The 16628-nt window shown below is 38.8% G+C and overlaps 2 protein-coding genes across 8 annotated transcripts; one reads left to right on the top strand and one right to left on the bottom strand.

The window, feature by feature from the left end:
- The first annotated feature begins 396 nt into the window (after positions 1-396).
- Positions 397-4364, top strand: LOC135256835 (UDP-GlcNAc:betaGal beta-1,3-N-acetylglucosaminyltransferase 7-like). The gene is made up of 2 exons (XM_064339021.1): positions 397-534; positions 1686-4364. Coding segments are annotated over exons 1-2 (1221 nt in total). The 5' UTR covers positions 397-532; the 3' UTR covers positions 2905-4364.
- Positions 4365-9216: 4852 nt separating this feature from the next.
- On the bottom strand, positions 9217-16048 carry LOC135256836 (nucleolin-like). 7 transcript variants are annotated; one of them, XM_064339024.1, is made up of 11 exons: positions 15891-16048; positions 14264-14357; positions 13641-13790; positions 13390-13515; positions 12551-12754; positions 12026-12115; positions 11706-11829; positions 11281-11417; positions 10499-10625; positions 9731-9960; positions 9217-9465 (listed from the first exon to the last, which is right to left on the bottom strand). In XM_064339024.1, exons 1-11 carry the CDS (start codon positions 15906-15908, stop codon positions 9416-9418), a joined length of 1350 nt encoding a protein of 449 aa, XP_064195094.1. In that variant the 5' UTR covers positions 15909-16048; the 3' UTR covers positions 9217-9415. The 7 variants fall into 7 exon arrangements, with proteins under 7 accessions (XP_064195094.1, XP_064195092.1, XP_064195093.1 ...); XM_064339022.1 differs by lacking the exon at positions 15891-16048 and adding an exon at positions 15401-15753; XM_064339023.1 differs by lacking the exon at positions 15891-16048 and adding an exon at positions 15401-15689 and having other exon boundaries at positions 12551-12739.
- Between the last annotated feature and the right edge of the window lie 580 nt (positions 16049-16628).

The raw sequence follows: 16628 nt of genomic DNA on the forward strand, positions 1-16628 counted from the left end.
TAGTTAAAGAATGGGCATTGATAATTATCACTTATCTCCTGACTGAAAATTTAATAAACTGCCCATTCTTGTAATAGTCCATATTGCTCTATAAATATGTAAGTGGGTGAATTTATCTGATATTGGCGAGTACAGACAATCTTGCTATCTCAGCAGTAGCCTACTGGGCTTAAGAATTTGTATGCTTTCTATGTTTTCACGTCTTACAACCCTGTACTGTACGTAATATGCGCATTATAATTATAACAGTTCGTTTGTTTATGAATGTTGGTTTATGCCGATCACCGAGAGATTTATCTGAAGCTGTAATTTGCCCCTTGACAACGTATCGTTGAAAATTCTATAAATGTACACACCCGATGTCTGAGCTGCGCTGTAAACGGGCGATGAATAAAACTAAGATCTGGGAGGAGCTGCGATGAGATGTCAGTTTCCAAACGAGCAGACAATGCGGAGTCTTTGAGATTGCTGGCACTTCGCTAAGCTACCACTGCCAAAGGACAGACCCAGTTGACTACTTGCACCGGTTAAAATGTAAGTATACACTTTCGATCGATGTTTTAGCTAAAAATGTTTTGCAAAGTTTGTGAAACAATTTTTTTAATGGAAAACTATTTCATGTCAGATTACTTTTATTTATATGATGTTCCGCATAAATATAGAAACACACTTTTCGTTGTATTATGAAGATCTATGTGTCATTAGTATTGTGAAAGTGCCCTCCAAAATTCCAATTTTTTAAAAACTGATTGCTAATTCAATCTGGTCTTGATTAGGTTTTTGGTTGTTTGTCTGTTTGTTTAGCTCATTCGTATGCTTCAAGCTTAAATGTGACATTTGCACAGTTGCTAGTGTGTTAATTCTCCTTATTGTTGATGAATATTGATTCGTACCCACAAGCCCTTTGATGCTAACAATATGTGATTAGAATGTTCTTAACTGAACATTCCAATACTGATGAAATCATGACTACTAGAAATTGAAAGCAATGGAGTTCTAAAACACTGAAACATTCCGATAAAAAGGGTGAAGAATTATACGTGAATTCAGCATGAAAAGTTAAGTCTATTTAAAAGTGTTGTGAGGGCCGGTCAGTTATGAATTAGCATATTGTGGTTCCTTGGCATGTGTAAAACGGTTGGCCTGGCACGTACTCAAATTAAACTATGTGGGCTGTTTATGTAAATTAGTCTTTGTTTGTGTTTTATTTATAGTTTGTTGATTAGAGTATATGAATATCCCCAGACAGTTCACTGCTTTTAAAATAATTTTATATTGTGCTGAGCAGTTTGTTCTACACATACAAGAGTATTCATTTATTTACTCCAAGATGAACTAGCATACTGTAAAATGTTCAATGGTAATCAACTCTTACAGAGTCCTATTGGACTCATATGTACTCTGTTAGAACTGAATTAACACTGGACATTTTATTGTGTAGGCGACTGTGTATATAAAGGTGTCTTACAACTGCATGTTAAATAAGAAATAGGTTTTATGTTATTTACAATAAACAGGAGAATACCACTTGAATAACTGTTTTTAAGAGGAATATCAATGCTAGCTAGTATTGATTATTGGAGATGGAAGTTTTTTGCAATTGTATGTCCCTTTTTTACTGGCTATTTCTCACATAATTTCCTCCAAGTAAAAGCAAGATAATTGTGATGTTTTATTTTTTACAGGATGACAGCCAGAGACAGATGGAGGATGTATAAGAGAGTGAGTTTGATGTTTTTCCTGGCTGTGTTAACCCTGACTGTGGTCCAGAGGGGCAATATCAACACTGGGGTGCAGTTTCAGCTGGAGAGGGAGACACAAAAGGAGCCCACCATCTTCAAAAGGGCCCTGTTGAAGAAGGACCCCTTCCAGGACAGCGGACATTTCAGGAACACTAGTCCAGTGGCCACCTCAGAGAAGCAGGGAGTGACAGAGGATGGAACACCCAGGACCTGGGATGTCACCTCCACCAACTGCACTGCCAACCCCAACTTCACCAGCATGAGGTGGTTTGCTGGTCTGGAGCCCAATTTCAAGCAGTTCCTTCTGTACAGGCACTGTCGGTATTTTCCCATGATCATCAATCACCCAGAGAAGTGCAGTGGGGAGATCTATTTGCTCATAATCATCAAGTCCATCATAATCCAGCACGACCGCAGAGATGTAATCAGAAAGACCTGGGGCAGGGAGCAGGAGGTCGATGGAAAGAGGGTTAAGACCCTGTTCCTCCTGGGAAAGTCATCGAATGAGCTGGAGAAAGCCCATCACCAGAAGCTGCTGGAGTATGAAGACTACATCTATGGGGACATCCTGCAGTGGGATTTTTTGGACACCTTCTTTAACCTCACCCTCAAGGAGACCCATTTCCTTAAGTGGTTTGGTACCTACTGTGGTAGGGTGTCCTACATCTTCAAGGGGGACGATGATGTGTTTGTAAACATCCAGAACATCTTTGAGTACCTGGGGGGAACTTATTCCAAGAACCTGTTTGTGGGCGATGTCCTTTTCAAAGCCAAGCCCATTCGAAAGAAAGAGAACAAGTACTATATCCCCCAAGCTTTGTACAACAAGACGCACTACCCGCCATATGCAGGGGGCGGTGGGTTCCTGATGGATGGGCCCCTGGCCAGGAAACTCTACAGAGCCTCTGAAACCTTGGACCTGTATCCCATTGACGATGTCTTCCTGGGCATGTGTCTGGAGGTGCTCCAGGTCTCCCCCATCAAACACAATGCCTTCAAGACCTTTGGGCTGGTAAAGAACAAGACCAGCAGGCTAAACAGAGAGCCGTGTTTCTTCAAGAGTATGATTGTGGTGCACAAGCTTCTCCCTTCCGATCTCCTCCACATGTGGAGGCTAGTCAACAGTGACCTCATTTGTTCACGGAAGGCAGTACTTCTATAGCTATAGACATTGAGGCAGGCAGCTCATGCACAGCTTCTGTGAACTACACTGTGGAAGGCAAAAAAGGGAAACTCATTTTAAGCCAACTCAAAGACAAGTATTTCTATGCTTAGGAAAGGACCTGGATAAATTATACTGTATGTACTATGTGTTACAAAAGAGGCGGTGCCTTCACTGGTGGCTGTGAAGGCTTGTGATTTAACTTATTTTTTATTGCTATTTAGAATTTCAAAACTGTGTCTGAGGTCAAGTCTATACCACTGAGCTTTGCATTCCTGTTTTGATGACTGGATAGTCAGTGAAGTTAATGTTATTGGGAGGGAGTTGGTGGCAACGCAACATTCTACCCAGAGAGGAAATTGCAGCTTTAGGTATACTTAAATAGGTTTTTGATCGGGTTATGAAGGTATACTATATACATTTACAGCAAATACTGAATAGAACTGAATAGTCAACTAAACAATGGACCACGATGATTAGTTTCTAGCTACCTCAGTCTTGTAAGAGGGTTAAAGATTTTGCTTACGTGTATGTGTGCACATGTGCCCTAATATTTATGTTTAGGATCAAGAAATTATACACATTAGCCACACTGTAATAAGAAAATCCTGATTTGTTAATCTATTGTGGGTGATTCAAACTTAAGTGAAGAATTACATTTCTTTCTTTTGTAGAAAAGCAGCAAAGAGGCAAAATAATATTTCACACCATTTCAGAATATGGATATATTTATTTTGGAATTGCTTAAAATGTACTGAAATAGTAATTATTAATTGCACAAGGGAAAAGGTTTACACATAATATTAATTTAAATACAGAACTGTGAATGTAGGAGAAATCTATTGCTGGTACATGCACAGGTTTCTTGGTTTTCATCAATAAAGTGAATTTTTGTATTTATGTAGAATAATTATGAGTAAAGATGTTATAACTAATCAAAAGAGGTGAGGGATTATACACGGATGTAAATACTTGTAAAAAGAATGTAAAATGAGGTAATAAAATATTTGTTTAAAGAAACATTTAAAATTCAGGTGTATTGTTTTTATGCTTGTTGAATTATAAGGAGATTTTTTTTCATTTTACATCTGGAAATTATTTACTTGTCATTTTTTTTACCTATTCAGGAGCTTCTCTTAAGAGAAATCTTTCTCTCAGTGTGATGTACAAAACTGAACACAATACACAATAAATGTGGTCAGAGAAAAGCATTGTTAAACAAATCAATCAATATAACCTCCTTAGATTTGTACTTTGTTATATATTATGTTATTTTGTGCTATCTGAAATGTTAAAAATGAGTTTGATTCTTTTCTTAGACTCAGAACTCTACTAAGTGAGACATGCTGTTTAAATGTGGTCTGATTTGCATTTTTGTGTATTATACAAATGTCAACTGTATGTTTCATCACTTTAAAAATCCTGCAAATTTAAATTCAGGATTTTATGAAAGACCCTGTGTCCCGTTCATTACAATAAACTATACAAAAATAGAAAAAGTAAACTATCACTCTCCTTTTAATAAACAAATTATATTATGAACAAAGATAAGCAGCCATACAGTAACAAGAGATTCACTGTGCACAATTCCAGGACGGAAGCCAAAGAACATTTGGGAACAGGGAAGGTTATCGGAATATTGCTGTTGCTGAAAACCACCCATGCCTTCCTGCTATTTCACCACTCTCTCACCCTTCCCCACTATCAGTAGTTTGGGGGAGGGTGTCACTCTTTCATGACTGGGTAAATCCATACCACTGAGTCTGCCAAAGGTAGGCTCCATGCCAAACTCACACTCATTCAGTGAAGTAACTTATTGTCTTGGAAGTCTACCTTGCTTAAGTACAGTTAATCTAAAAATATTCACTTGAGATGATTCCAGAGCTATTTCTAACTTTTGGCTGTTTGTTGAAGAGAAATGCTGTTCATTGGCATCTGTCTTTAGTCTATCTTTGGCTTTCCATTTTGACCGGTCTACTCGTACATATTTTGAGTTCCACTGAATTCAACTGTACAAGTCACATTATTTGGTAAAAAATACACTGACAATTTCCCAAGGGAATTTAATCTTGTAATACAGACAGATTTGTAATACTGTAACCTATCACAGTTGCTCGGCCCTCTTTCTCTGCTCTCCCACCACTCAGAACGAAACACAGATCCCTTCCAGATCGGTCCGTATTCTAACTTTATCCTCCTCATCGCTTTCTCGATTCCATTATAAGGCCCTGGATCTTTAAGACATGCTTTACATTAGAGTCCCCTAGGGTGCCTTATCTCATTGTCTGCTCTTAAAAAGCCTTCTTCCTGGATGCCATTACTACCATCAACACACAGTACTGTCCTCAAGGGAATTCCACGCTATCCAGCAAGGTTCCTACTGTATCTTGTTCCTCTTTCATTCTCTGTGAACTCTCTAACCCCACTATAAACATTAACCACATTTGGTTCACTTTGATGTTTTCATTTATAACTCGTTAGTTTCCACAGGAATGTTTATATTTGGCTTCTTCTGACTGGTCCATCTATGAGCACCTTCGGCTGTTGCATCACTCACTTAAACAGTCTTTTCAACCATCCCAACTGTATTGGAAGTACACTTTTCAATAACAGCTGACTGCGGTAGCACCCCATCATTTAGTTCACACACACATACCTGTACTCTTGTCATTGGAAAGTTTGGCTCTTTATCTTGTCATTTTCTTACATTTATCCTATGCAAACGCATTTCTTACTGGGATACATCTCATCCTGTATGTTTCATTGTGCACAATTGCAAGTTTGCACTAAGAATACAGAAAGAGAAATCACATTTTCCAATGTACAAATGTTTTATTGTATTGTGTACTCATTCTACAGTGCCTTACTCTACAGAAAACTTAAAAATAAAACACAGCAGTCAGGGGAAGGTTTTCAAGGTAATTAATTTGCAGGTTTCTTGTGTTTATTTGCATTGCTATTCCTATTGTGTCCAATACCATCATTACTTGGTAATATATTTATATACTACTATATATCACCTTTCAAATTGCTTCTACACACAGAGCAGTAATCAGTAACCAAAAATATCTGATGTGTATGCCAAAAGCTTCCAAAACCAGCAAATAATTTTTTGCTTTTGCTTTTTATTTTGAATATTGGCCTTAAACAGCTTCCATATCCATGTTCACTTTACCCATTAATCAGCATGTGAATGATGAATAACAATTTTAACATCTTCTGCATCGGGAGCGCTGGCAAGCATTTAGTCTCCCATTTGGCACACCTGAAACTAGAGAACTAATGAACTAACTGATCATTCTTGCTAATCAGGGTCGTTCTGTGGCCCATCGGGCAGCCCTCTCTCCTTTAACCACTGCCCCACTGGCTAGTTGCCTCTATGAGAATACAGAACATATGAGCCTGGCAGAGATACAGGTCATATGCATTCTGGCAATAAAATAAATCATTCGTTTTGCAAGGGTTTTGTGTTGTACACAATTGTGGACACGCAGTGTGTTATCTCACCAGATGAACAAAAGCAGGAAAAAATTACAAACTATTTGTTTAACATTAGACTACATTGCCTGCCATAATTTTTACCTAGTTTCCTTTCTACTTTTTAGTACAATGAGCACGGTATGTTTGCGTTGCTAGATGCAGTAGACTAGTTGCTCGTCATGCAGCAAAGTTTTCAGAAGCCTTTCAGTTCTGTGCTTGTATAAGAGACAAATAGAGTACCTCTGTGTAGAACATCAGAATAATGTAATGTTACATAATGTTTTGGTATGGTAGTTATATCATCACACCTAGATGTAAAAAAAAAAAAAAACTTTTTTGTGAAAGTTAAATGCAACATAACTGCTCTAATTTTTAATGTGGGCATTTCCCATTGCTTCTAACAAAACCATGCCCCAATGCAACATTTAGTGACATTGGAGTGCCAATGGGGACCCCTGGAGGATAACCATTAAAATACAAGTTTAAATCCTAGCAGGTCACATGATGTACCACAAACTGGTGGCCCTAGCACAGGGATCAGCAACTCACGGTCCTCAAGGGCCGAGAACTGCTGGTTTTCCACCCTCCCTTTGCCTGGGAGTCAGGTGTGAAGACAGTCTGGCCAATCGAAAGAACACGTTAGTACTTAATCTAAAATCGGGGCCAGAAAGAGGAAACCCACAGGGCCTGCATTTAGGATTTTTGAGGGTCAGAGGTTGGAACTGACCCCGCCCTAGCATATATGGTGTTCAGGGGAAAATAGAGGCAGGTTCCCATGCACCACAGATGAAATTGTCACATATGAAAGGATGGCTGGGGGAGACACAATTGGCCTCATTCACAAAACTTTTCTTAAACCATCTTACTTTTGTTCTTAAAAATGTTCCTACAAAACATATAGGATTCATCACATTTGTGTAGAACTATGTTTTTGTGCATGTCCCAGGTGTGAGATGAATTCTGACTGCTTGTGAATTTTATGCGCAATCCTGTTCATGTGATTAGCATTAGAAAGCAGCCATGAGGAAGGTATTGCAACTGAATTTCTAAGATGTATGAGTGTAATAGCAAATATGAAGTACATTAGAAGGTCCCGATAACCTGTCAAGTTTTTCCCCAGGTCACAAGTGGAGTTTTCCAAGATCTTAGAGTGGGACCAAGAACGATCCAATAAAGGTGCCAGAGATGGCTTGCTTCCTTACCTCTGTCCTTCTGCATTGGAACGCCACTAACTAACACAAACAAACTCACAAAGAATGTAAAAATAATAATATTAATAATAAAAACACTGATTTTGGCAGTGGCTGTTAGCTAGTTTCATAATAATTATGAATGAAAGAGTTGGTTTTACAGCTAAAAGGCCAAATGTACTTTATACCTTTTGATATGGCTTAGACTCTAAAATATGCTAAACAAGCTGAATGTGCAGCAATGTGTTGCCATTGTGAACCGTGTCATTTAAAATCATACAAGAATGCATGCAGTGTGAACGAGTGAACAGCACTGGTGTGGTCAGCATGACCAGCAAATGCGATTTGATCCCTAAATGGCTCCATTCAGGTCCAGTCAAACACACCCTGTCTTTAAAGAGAGTCTCCAGCAATGCTGACTGAACAATGCGCGCCATGTTCTGGAGTCAGTGCAGGACGGTCAGCACACAAACACTGCAGCAGACATAACACTGACACTGCAATACTGGCACTCTTTCCCTTCAGAGCAACTGCCAGCTCAACAGTAAACAGGTTCCAGTCAAACCATTTGCAGGCAAAATAAATCCAAATTCCAAAAAACAAAAACCAGTATGACATAAGTGATGGGAACTTTTGCAGATAAAAGATTTTTGCTACAGTAAAAATAGCAGTTTGTTTGCTATACCAGAGGTGGCTAACCCTGGTCCTGGAGAGCTGCAAGGTTTGCTGGTTTTTGTTGTTTCTCCTCACTTAATTTATCAATTAAAGCAGTCAATTAGAGTTAACTCACCTCATCTGGATTCTTTGGTCTAAAGCGTTTGTTGTATTCAAGGTGAAAATAAAAACCCTGCAGCTCTCCTTGACGAGGGTTGGTCACCTCTATGCTATACAATAAATTATGAGCAGTAAATTACCATCCAAGAGGGCCAGAAATATATCCTCGGTAAAATTAAGCTCAGATGTACTTCCAATTGCCATATATTTACCTGTGCAGTTGTGGCCTAAATACTATAGCACATGCAGTGCTGTGGATGTCCTAGCAACATGATCTAGTCTATATGGACAGATGCAACGCCTTCAGGTTTATTCTGTCAGTTTAGTCCATGTCATTATTAGAATACAAAAGACCACCACCGGGTACAGCAGGCATGAATCAGGTGCAAACTGAAAAGTAACTCAAACCTGTAAGATTCTTGCCCTTAAGGCCAGCAGTTGCTGGAGCCTCCACCAGGAGCTCTGTGGGAAAACGACCTCAGCACTCTTCAAAGTGAATCACCTCCATTTTAAGCGCAAGGAAACAGAGCCCTCTGAATCCCTGCTCAACATCACAATTTCTTAGAACACCTTACTGCCTGCCCATTTGAGTGTTACATGAAATAATAAAATGAAACACTTGACTCAATGTGAACTTGGCACAAATATGAATATTTTGCTTTCAGGGAACCAAATATTGTGGCTGGTAAACATTCAGTGGCTTGTGAGGTTCATTGAAAGTCCTGCACTCACAGATATCAAGGAAGCAGTTACTCAGGCAAATCTGCCACCTTGTGGAATATGAGAGTAATTCCAGCCACCATCAATGAAAAGCAGGGAAGATTTCACTTCACAGACAGTGATTCCACAATGAAAATGATAACAGCACTCTCTTGTAAAAGAGATTTTAATCTCAACAAGACAACCTGTAAACAAGGATATGTACATAAAGGCTAAAAAGGATAAATAAAAACAGGAAATAGGGCACAGATCGAACCAGCTTCTGAAATACAGTCTTTCTTTGCATACAGACCATTTTTTCCATGAAACGTTCATTTGAAAAGAAGCATATATCTTTTTTTAAATCATCACACTTCCTTCTTTTCCTGAGGTTTTCCTTTCAAGCCACCACCACGACCTGAAAGAAACATACAAGTTCATTGCGCACACATTCCAAAGACAACCAAGACTACATTTACATGAAAATGCATTAAAGTTGATTAACAAGCTTTTAAATTTGAGGGAATAACCATCCTTCAACAATATGCCCTGGAGATGAAGATTCAACACCGTCATATGTGAGGTCTTCTCTCTAAATTCAGATACAAACATGCTTTTCATCATTTTAAAATAGTCAAAATTTCACCAAGCTCGCAAAACTGGTCACTGATCACTTGTCTTACCCTTAAACCTCCCTCGGTTTGCTCCTCTGCCTCCTCTTCCTCCCCTGAATCCTCCAGCTTGGTCGGATCCACCCCGGCCGCCTTTTCCATCCCCCGCACCATGCTGGCCCCTCTCACTCTTTGACCGGGCAAAGTCCAAGGTCACCTTGTTGCCATCGATCTCACAGTACTCCATGCTCTCTTTGGCCACCTTACAGCTCTCCTCACTGTCAAAGTCCACAAAGCCAAACCTGAGGAGAAGAGAGAAGCCAAGTACTATATCCATACGGGGAAGCACACTGCCAACTGACAATTACCACTTTAAAAGAGAATGTTTCCCAACAAATCAATATGTTGACACTTCCTGTCACACATGTATTGCACAAATGTTTGATTCTTTGAATACAGAAATTAAGATTGTCTCCTCATCGGGCCAGAAGCGAGGGCTTTGTGCTTGCCGCAACTTTTTTGGAGTAAACTAGCTGCCTGACTTCAACACCCAAGATACCTTGTGAATTCACGTGCAGGTTGTGTTTAAGAGTTATAAAGGCAATAAATGGTTTTCATTTTCGGATTATTATCGGCAAATGCAACCAATGTTATTTGGATTTTGCATAATCAGAAGAGGGGCTTAACTGCTTATTGTTTTGCTTATTGGTATAAGGTGTTTAAATGGGCTCTATCATAAACAGAATGCCTGTATATTCAAGCAAGATCAGAAAAATGATGTGCATGTAAACATGGCCGTTAATACAGTTTGCTTTTATATTTAGAGCAAAGGCGACGTACCCTTTTGATGATCCAGTTTGTTTGTTTGAGGCAACTCTGGCTGCAATAGCACCCTCAAAGGTTTTTCTTAAAGTATTGTCAGTGGTTTCTTTTGAGAGTCCTTTGATGTACAGTGTCTTTGTTTGGCCTGCAGCAGAGGGCAGAAAGTGTGATGTCAAAAAGGTGATTGTGATGTCAGAGATCATTCCATCCCAAATCAGACTGCGCCCAAGGACTTTCTCAGAATCAGTACAATTAGTACAATCCTACAAATAGCAAAATATCAACCCAATTGTGAATAGGGAGAACGTAGGGAGCGCACATACATTTCTGATAAACCGTCAGTGGAGAAAAATTGCATGTGACAAAAGTTGTCAACTTTTAAAATTTAAGACTGGTAATAAGGCTGTCACGATTATTAAATCTGTGTTAAATAATCTTAAACCAAATTACTATCCAGGAGAGTGCAAAAACAATTACCAAGTAATTATTGTAGCAGGTGAGCAGCTATTCCAATAACCTTATCAACGGGTTAATTCATACTGGCTGAGCATTGGACAGGAGGGGGGTCTGGATGTAGCCAGTCATAATCCTTGTTTGAATGAGTACTTCTCTGTATGTTACATAAAAGTATCAATTAATACAAGATTACGACTGAACAATTGCATCAAGAAGGAGTTTCATAAGTTTCCATATATTAACTGCATACCACCAAACTTAAACCATTCAAAAAACACAAAAAAACAGCAAAGGCAACAGTTTCAGGTATATGTAAATAAGTAATTGCGAGAAAGGTGTCTCACCTTTTTTGGCCGCTGGAGGGGTTTCTTTGACCTTGGCCTTGTCTAGCCTCAGCTTCTGGTCCATAACCGTCTTCCCATTAAGCGCTAGGGCTTTCTGCAGCTGCTCTTCCGTAGCGAAATTCCCATACCCAAATTTCCTACAGTTGATAATGACAGTATTTAAATAATATAGTTTTAAATACAGTCAACACATTCTGAATTTCAATCTCAGACTAGAGCTGACAATCTTTGAGAATAAAATCCAAGTGTACCATCCAAACACAAGAAGGTTTTTTCACCTAAAATGCTTGGGTTTGCCCCATAAATCTGATGTGATAACCCAAAACCACCCTGTCTAGTCAATGACACTACACAGCTTTCAAAATGAAAGAACAGTAGTTATTTTATGCATAAGCTAGCAGAAAATACAGTGTTAAGACACTTACTTGGAAGACCCCAGTCGGACATTTTGAATTTCCAAGTCATTTTCTTTGAAGAAATTCACCAATGCCTCTTTTATTTCCATGAAGCTCTTGCTTTTGTCCAAATTTCCAATGAAAAGGCAGAAGCCTGAAACAGAATTCCGTAAGCTGCAATGCCAATCCACTTCAAACGGTTTACAACAAAGTTTGCTAATGCTTCATCACGGACTCATTTCCTTACAAACTCATCCCTTTAACTTACTTTTTAAACATGAGACTGGTTATATTACAACTGAGCAATACAAGGGGAAAGTCACAAGTAAAATATGAAATGAATATCTTGCCTTTATTGTCAGATTTGGCCTTTTTGACGGGAGGAGCCTCCTTCTTGGAATTGGTTTTCACCTTCCTTTTCCTAGGAGTCAATGCAGGTTCTAGAAAATTGCAAGTGCATTCAGTGCACAAAATAAAATGACACCACAAAAACTTACTTCATACAAACACAGCCACACTGCAGTCCAATGCATACTTTTGTGTCAAGTTTACATTAAATGGCCCATTTTTTTCAAAGTATATCCAGTTAAATATCCTCCTAAGACAACTCATTTTTGTCCGCTGTAGGGGACATGAGCCATGCATCTCTGGTCTTCACCTCAAAAACCATACATTCTATTATACTGAAATCTACACAACAACAGACATTCAATGAAAATAAAAGAAATAACATTTTGAAAATATTCTCAATTACAACATGTTTTCGTCATCCAAGACACTCGTATTATGCCTGAAAAAAATCCCACATTTTTTCTTCTGCTGGATCTCAGGAGGATACACCCAATAGACTGCATTCATAATTCAACACATCTCACCATCTTCAGCACTCTGCACTTCTTCCTCCTCATCTCCATCATCATCACCATCATCATCATCATCACCATCATCATCATCATCATCATCATCATCTTTTTCCTCATTTTCCAAATCCTCCTTGGGCTTCACCATTCCTCCTTTCTTTGCCTTGGCAACAGGAGCAGGGGCCATGTCCATCTCTTCTTCACCTTCGATACAATACACTGATCAGACATACAGTCTTCTGCTTCCAGATAAGCACTGCCTACACACCGCATGTTCATAGCATAAGATCTACGAAAGGTCAACATTACAGCATCAGCATTGAGAGACACTAACACTGACAAAGACACTGGTGGTCAAACAAGCTAATTTCAGCCGCTCCTACTATGACCTATTTTTGTGCCAATAGCTTAGTGCGATTCATCTCATGTCCATTAGAATTGCATTGACCAAGGGGCTTGTGCCAGGCTGCCCGCGAGGGATGAGCAATACTGAGCCAACTGTAGTTTTGATCCAATACCAAGTAATACAAGGCGCAGGATCACTGATACCTATACCCATCCTTTTTCATAGAATAATATAACAAATGCAGATCCCACTGCTACTAAAACATTTGATTTATTATTTCATGATTCTACATTAATTATCATCCCTGTTACTGCAATGTTCTCCATGCCCTTAAACAACAGCAGAACATTGCTGCTCCAGGAACACTACTACTCAATATCCACCAGACTCTGATATTAAAATACACTTTGTGTGAATTTGTCATAGACTGTGTCATAAAATGAAAACTGATTCAGGTAAAAGTCTCTGTCTGCAAATCGACTGAGCGGATCGGCAGAAAGTCACTCACCGGCCTCTTCATCATTATCCTCATCCAACTCCTCAGTAGGGGTAGCCATTTCTGGAGTGATCTTGGAGGGTGGCTCTGACTCCTCCTCTAGAACATAAGTGACCAACAGTTCCTGTGTAAAAGCCGCTACATAAAAATCCAATGTAAGCACAACCCAAACACAATGGAATGAGGGGAATTTCATACACAACTTCTTCAAAATACTTTAAAGCACACAGGACTTGCTAAAATGCTATATATGAAGGGCGTACCATTGACCGCTTCATTGTCATCCTCATCTTCCTCCTCAGATTCTTCAGCTTCTACTGGGGACGTTTCTTCGGGAGCAGCTTCCTTGTCTTCGGGAAGACTAGCTCTGACTACCTGGGGTGGAGGTGATGTCTTGTCCTCCAATTTGTCCTCTGAAAAATGCCAAACATTGTAGTACTGCAGTATAACGGAACACTAGCATAGGAGTATGGTAATATGTTGTAGTACAGAAGTATGCTGCAGTATCATGCACTGTCTGTTAATATTACGTACAGCAGTACTCTTTACTTACAGTAACTGCTTATAGTTGTCCTACCCATGTTATTTCCCAACAAGAACAACTGTCTTGTTTATAATAAAATGCTACAAAGAATTCATATTTTTCAAACTTCTGACCAAATCATAGTGTAGATTTGAGAGTCCATCTGACAAGCATTCACCCAAAACATCCCCCAAATCAAATCTTATTGCCTAAAATCCTTGGTATCTTCACGTTAATGTGATATCATTATACACCATCAACAAAACAATTCAGGTTATTGCATATTTTCAAATAATAATTTTCCCTCTGTCTCCATCTTTAAAAATCAAAAACTACATATTTTCACTGATGAAGAGAACATACTATTATCATCAACTTCTTTCTTCTTTGCAGCATTTCCACTCTCAGCTGCTCTGGTTGGGGTAGCTTTCTTCTTAGCGAGCATTTCGGATTGTACCTTCAAACAGGTGAAATAGGCTTACAAAGTACAACCAAATCCAAGATTTTAAACGTTACACAAAACATCTACATTTAAATCTCTTATGCAGCCCAATCAGAACACTAACCTACTGTGAGTATTGAAAAACAAATCCTACATGTGTTAATATAAAACACAGAACTAAAACAAGTCTGGTGTAACCTCATATGTTTACTGAGGTACACCGGTACAAAGAAGACCTGAAGACTTAGCAATGCTCAAGGTCTTCTCACAGTGTGAAAATGAATTCATTTATAAAAATAAATAACATTTCTTTAATATTCACCAAAAAACTTTCATTAGGCTGATTTCTGTGACTGAATACCCTGACAAAAACTGACTTTGGATATTTCATACAAACTGAAGCAAAATGCGATTACTTTCAGATCACTTCCAGTTGCATTCTCCATAGAATAAATGTGTTAGCAAAATACATCAGTTTTCATGTATCCGACAGTACTCTGGTTTCCCGTTTTTCCTCTTCGAATGTGTAAATGCATTAACTCGCTACCTCCTCCTGTATAGGTGTACATAAGGTGTGTGTGTGTCTGTGTGTGTGTAGCGTGCAATTAACTAATCAAAAATGTAATGCTATTTTTATAGAAGTAACTAATCAGATTATAAATATTTTATGTTATGTTGGGCTGGTTACAGCTACTTAACTTTTGTAACTGAGATACATGTAATCCGTTATACCTCAACAGTACCATAATCTAATCCCCAATGTTATCCTCACGGAAATGGGCAGAGAATACAGCATTTTGCGCTGTCGAAAGATCGTGCCAAAATGAGCCACTGAGTTCCACTTTTCGGACAACGCATTCCTCATACTGACTACACGTGATTAGAACGTGAGGTGATCAGCTTCAACACATGTTGGCCCCTCCCCTAGGTAAAGGTAGCAGAGTAGTCATGCAAATATATCAAAGTTATGTAGTATGCTATATTATCTAAATTTTGTTTCAATTTTCTGAAAATTGGCAATAATTGCCACAGGTTTCCGTATTCCGTTTGTGGCTCACCAACACAGAGCAGCGCATGTTCCATACACCAAACATCTGCAAGTTTGTATAAATTAATCAGGAAATTCACTTATACACAACGACACGGCTTAAAATTAATATATGACAAAATATCTGGCGGTGTTGACATTTCAAATAAACTGGCTAACTCGTAATAACAAATCAGCACAACTTCTACAAATAGCTTGGTAGCTAGCTAGCTAACTAATGCTAACGACAGTAAGTAAAGGAAAACATGGCTGGTGTTTCTGATGTTAAATGTGGCGACTGCGATTTTCCAGCTGGAGTGTAATCCCTTTTCAGACACCACGTGGCTTAATGTCACAAGAACAGTTAGAGGATACTCATAGATAAAGCAATTCAGACCGCAAACCATGCTAATTTCTCCAGGAGAATCTTGCTAGCTAGTTACAACCTACAGCGAGTGCTATCCCGCATATTCGCCCATATGTCCCTAGCTAGTAAGTATGCCATTATAAGTGTAATTTACCTTGACCAATTTCACCATGATTTCTACTGCGTTTGCGGGCTGCCGATCTTCAATGGAGTTATGGAAACGCAGACCAAAATTGTATAAACACGTGGTTAAGCCTACCAGAGACGCGTAAAGAACTACCGAAAAGCATGACTGTCTACGACGTGTTCACTAAGCTCCTCCCACGTGCTTTCCTTATCCAGTCACAGATGAAAGATTCTTGCTGCGTACCGGTCTTTGTAATGTGACAATTTTACTATTGAAACAATTCCACAAGAACAACAGCAACACAAATAATACTGATAATTTCTTTGTATCTCACTCTTGTTCCATTCTGCATCCACTTTATATAGAAAATTGCTTCTGCACCAGCTGCACTTGTAAATGCAAAACCTGAAGGTGCAATAAATAGCCATCAGATGACAGTATTGTCCTGCAAAACTCTAACTTACATCGCACTGTTCCTGGCCTCCGCATGGAGATGCTGTAAGTACAGAGGTACATATGTCATTTTGCCATATTGTTCTCGGTAGAATCATGGTTTATTAAATATATATTATCATTGTTTCTTGGAATTATCAATATGGATCAATTAACCCTTTGAAGAGTAGTTTCTTGGAATGTTTTCTCAAAACTCTAAGCCAGTGTTCTTGAACTCAATTTCCTTCAATTGTCAGTAGTATCTGTTACATCAGCATTAGAATGTTCAGTTAAGAACATTCTAATCACATATTTGTGATCTTACATGTTAAT

The sequence above is a fragment of the Anguilla rostrata genome, chromosome 6 (genome assembly GCF_018555375.3).
Source record: "Anguilla rostrata isolate EN2019 chromosome 6, ASM1855537v3, whole genome shotgun sequence".
Taxonomy (NCBI): Eukaryota; Metazoa; Chordata; class Actinopteri; order Anguilliformes; family Anguillidae; genus Anguilla; species Anguilla rostrata.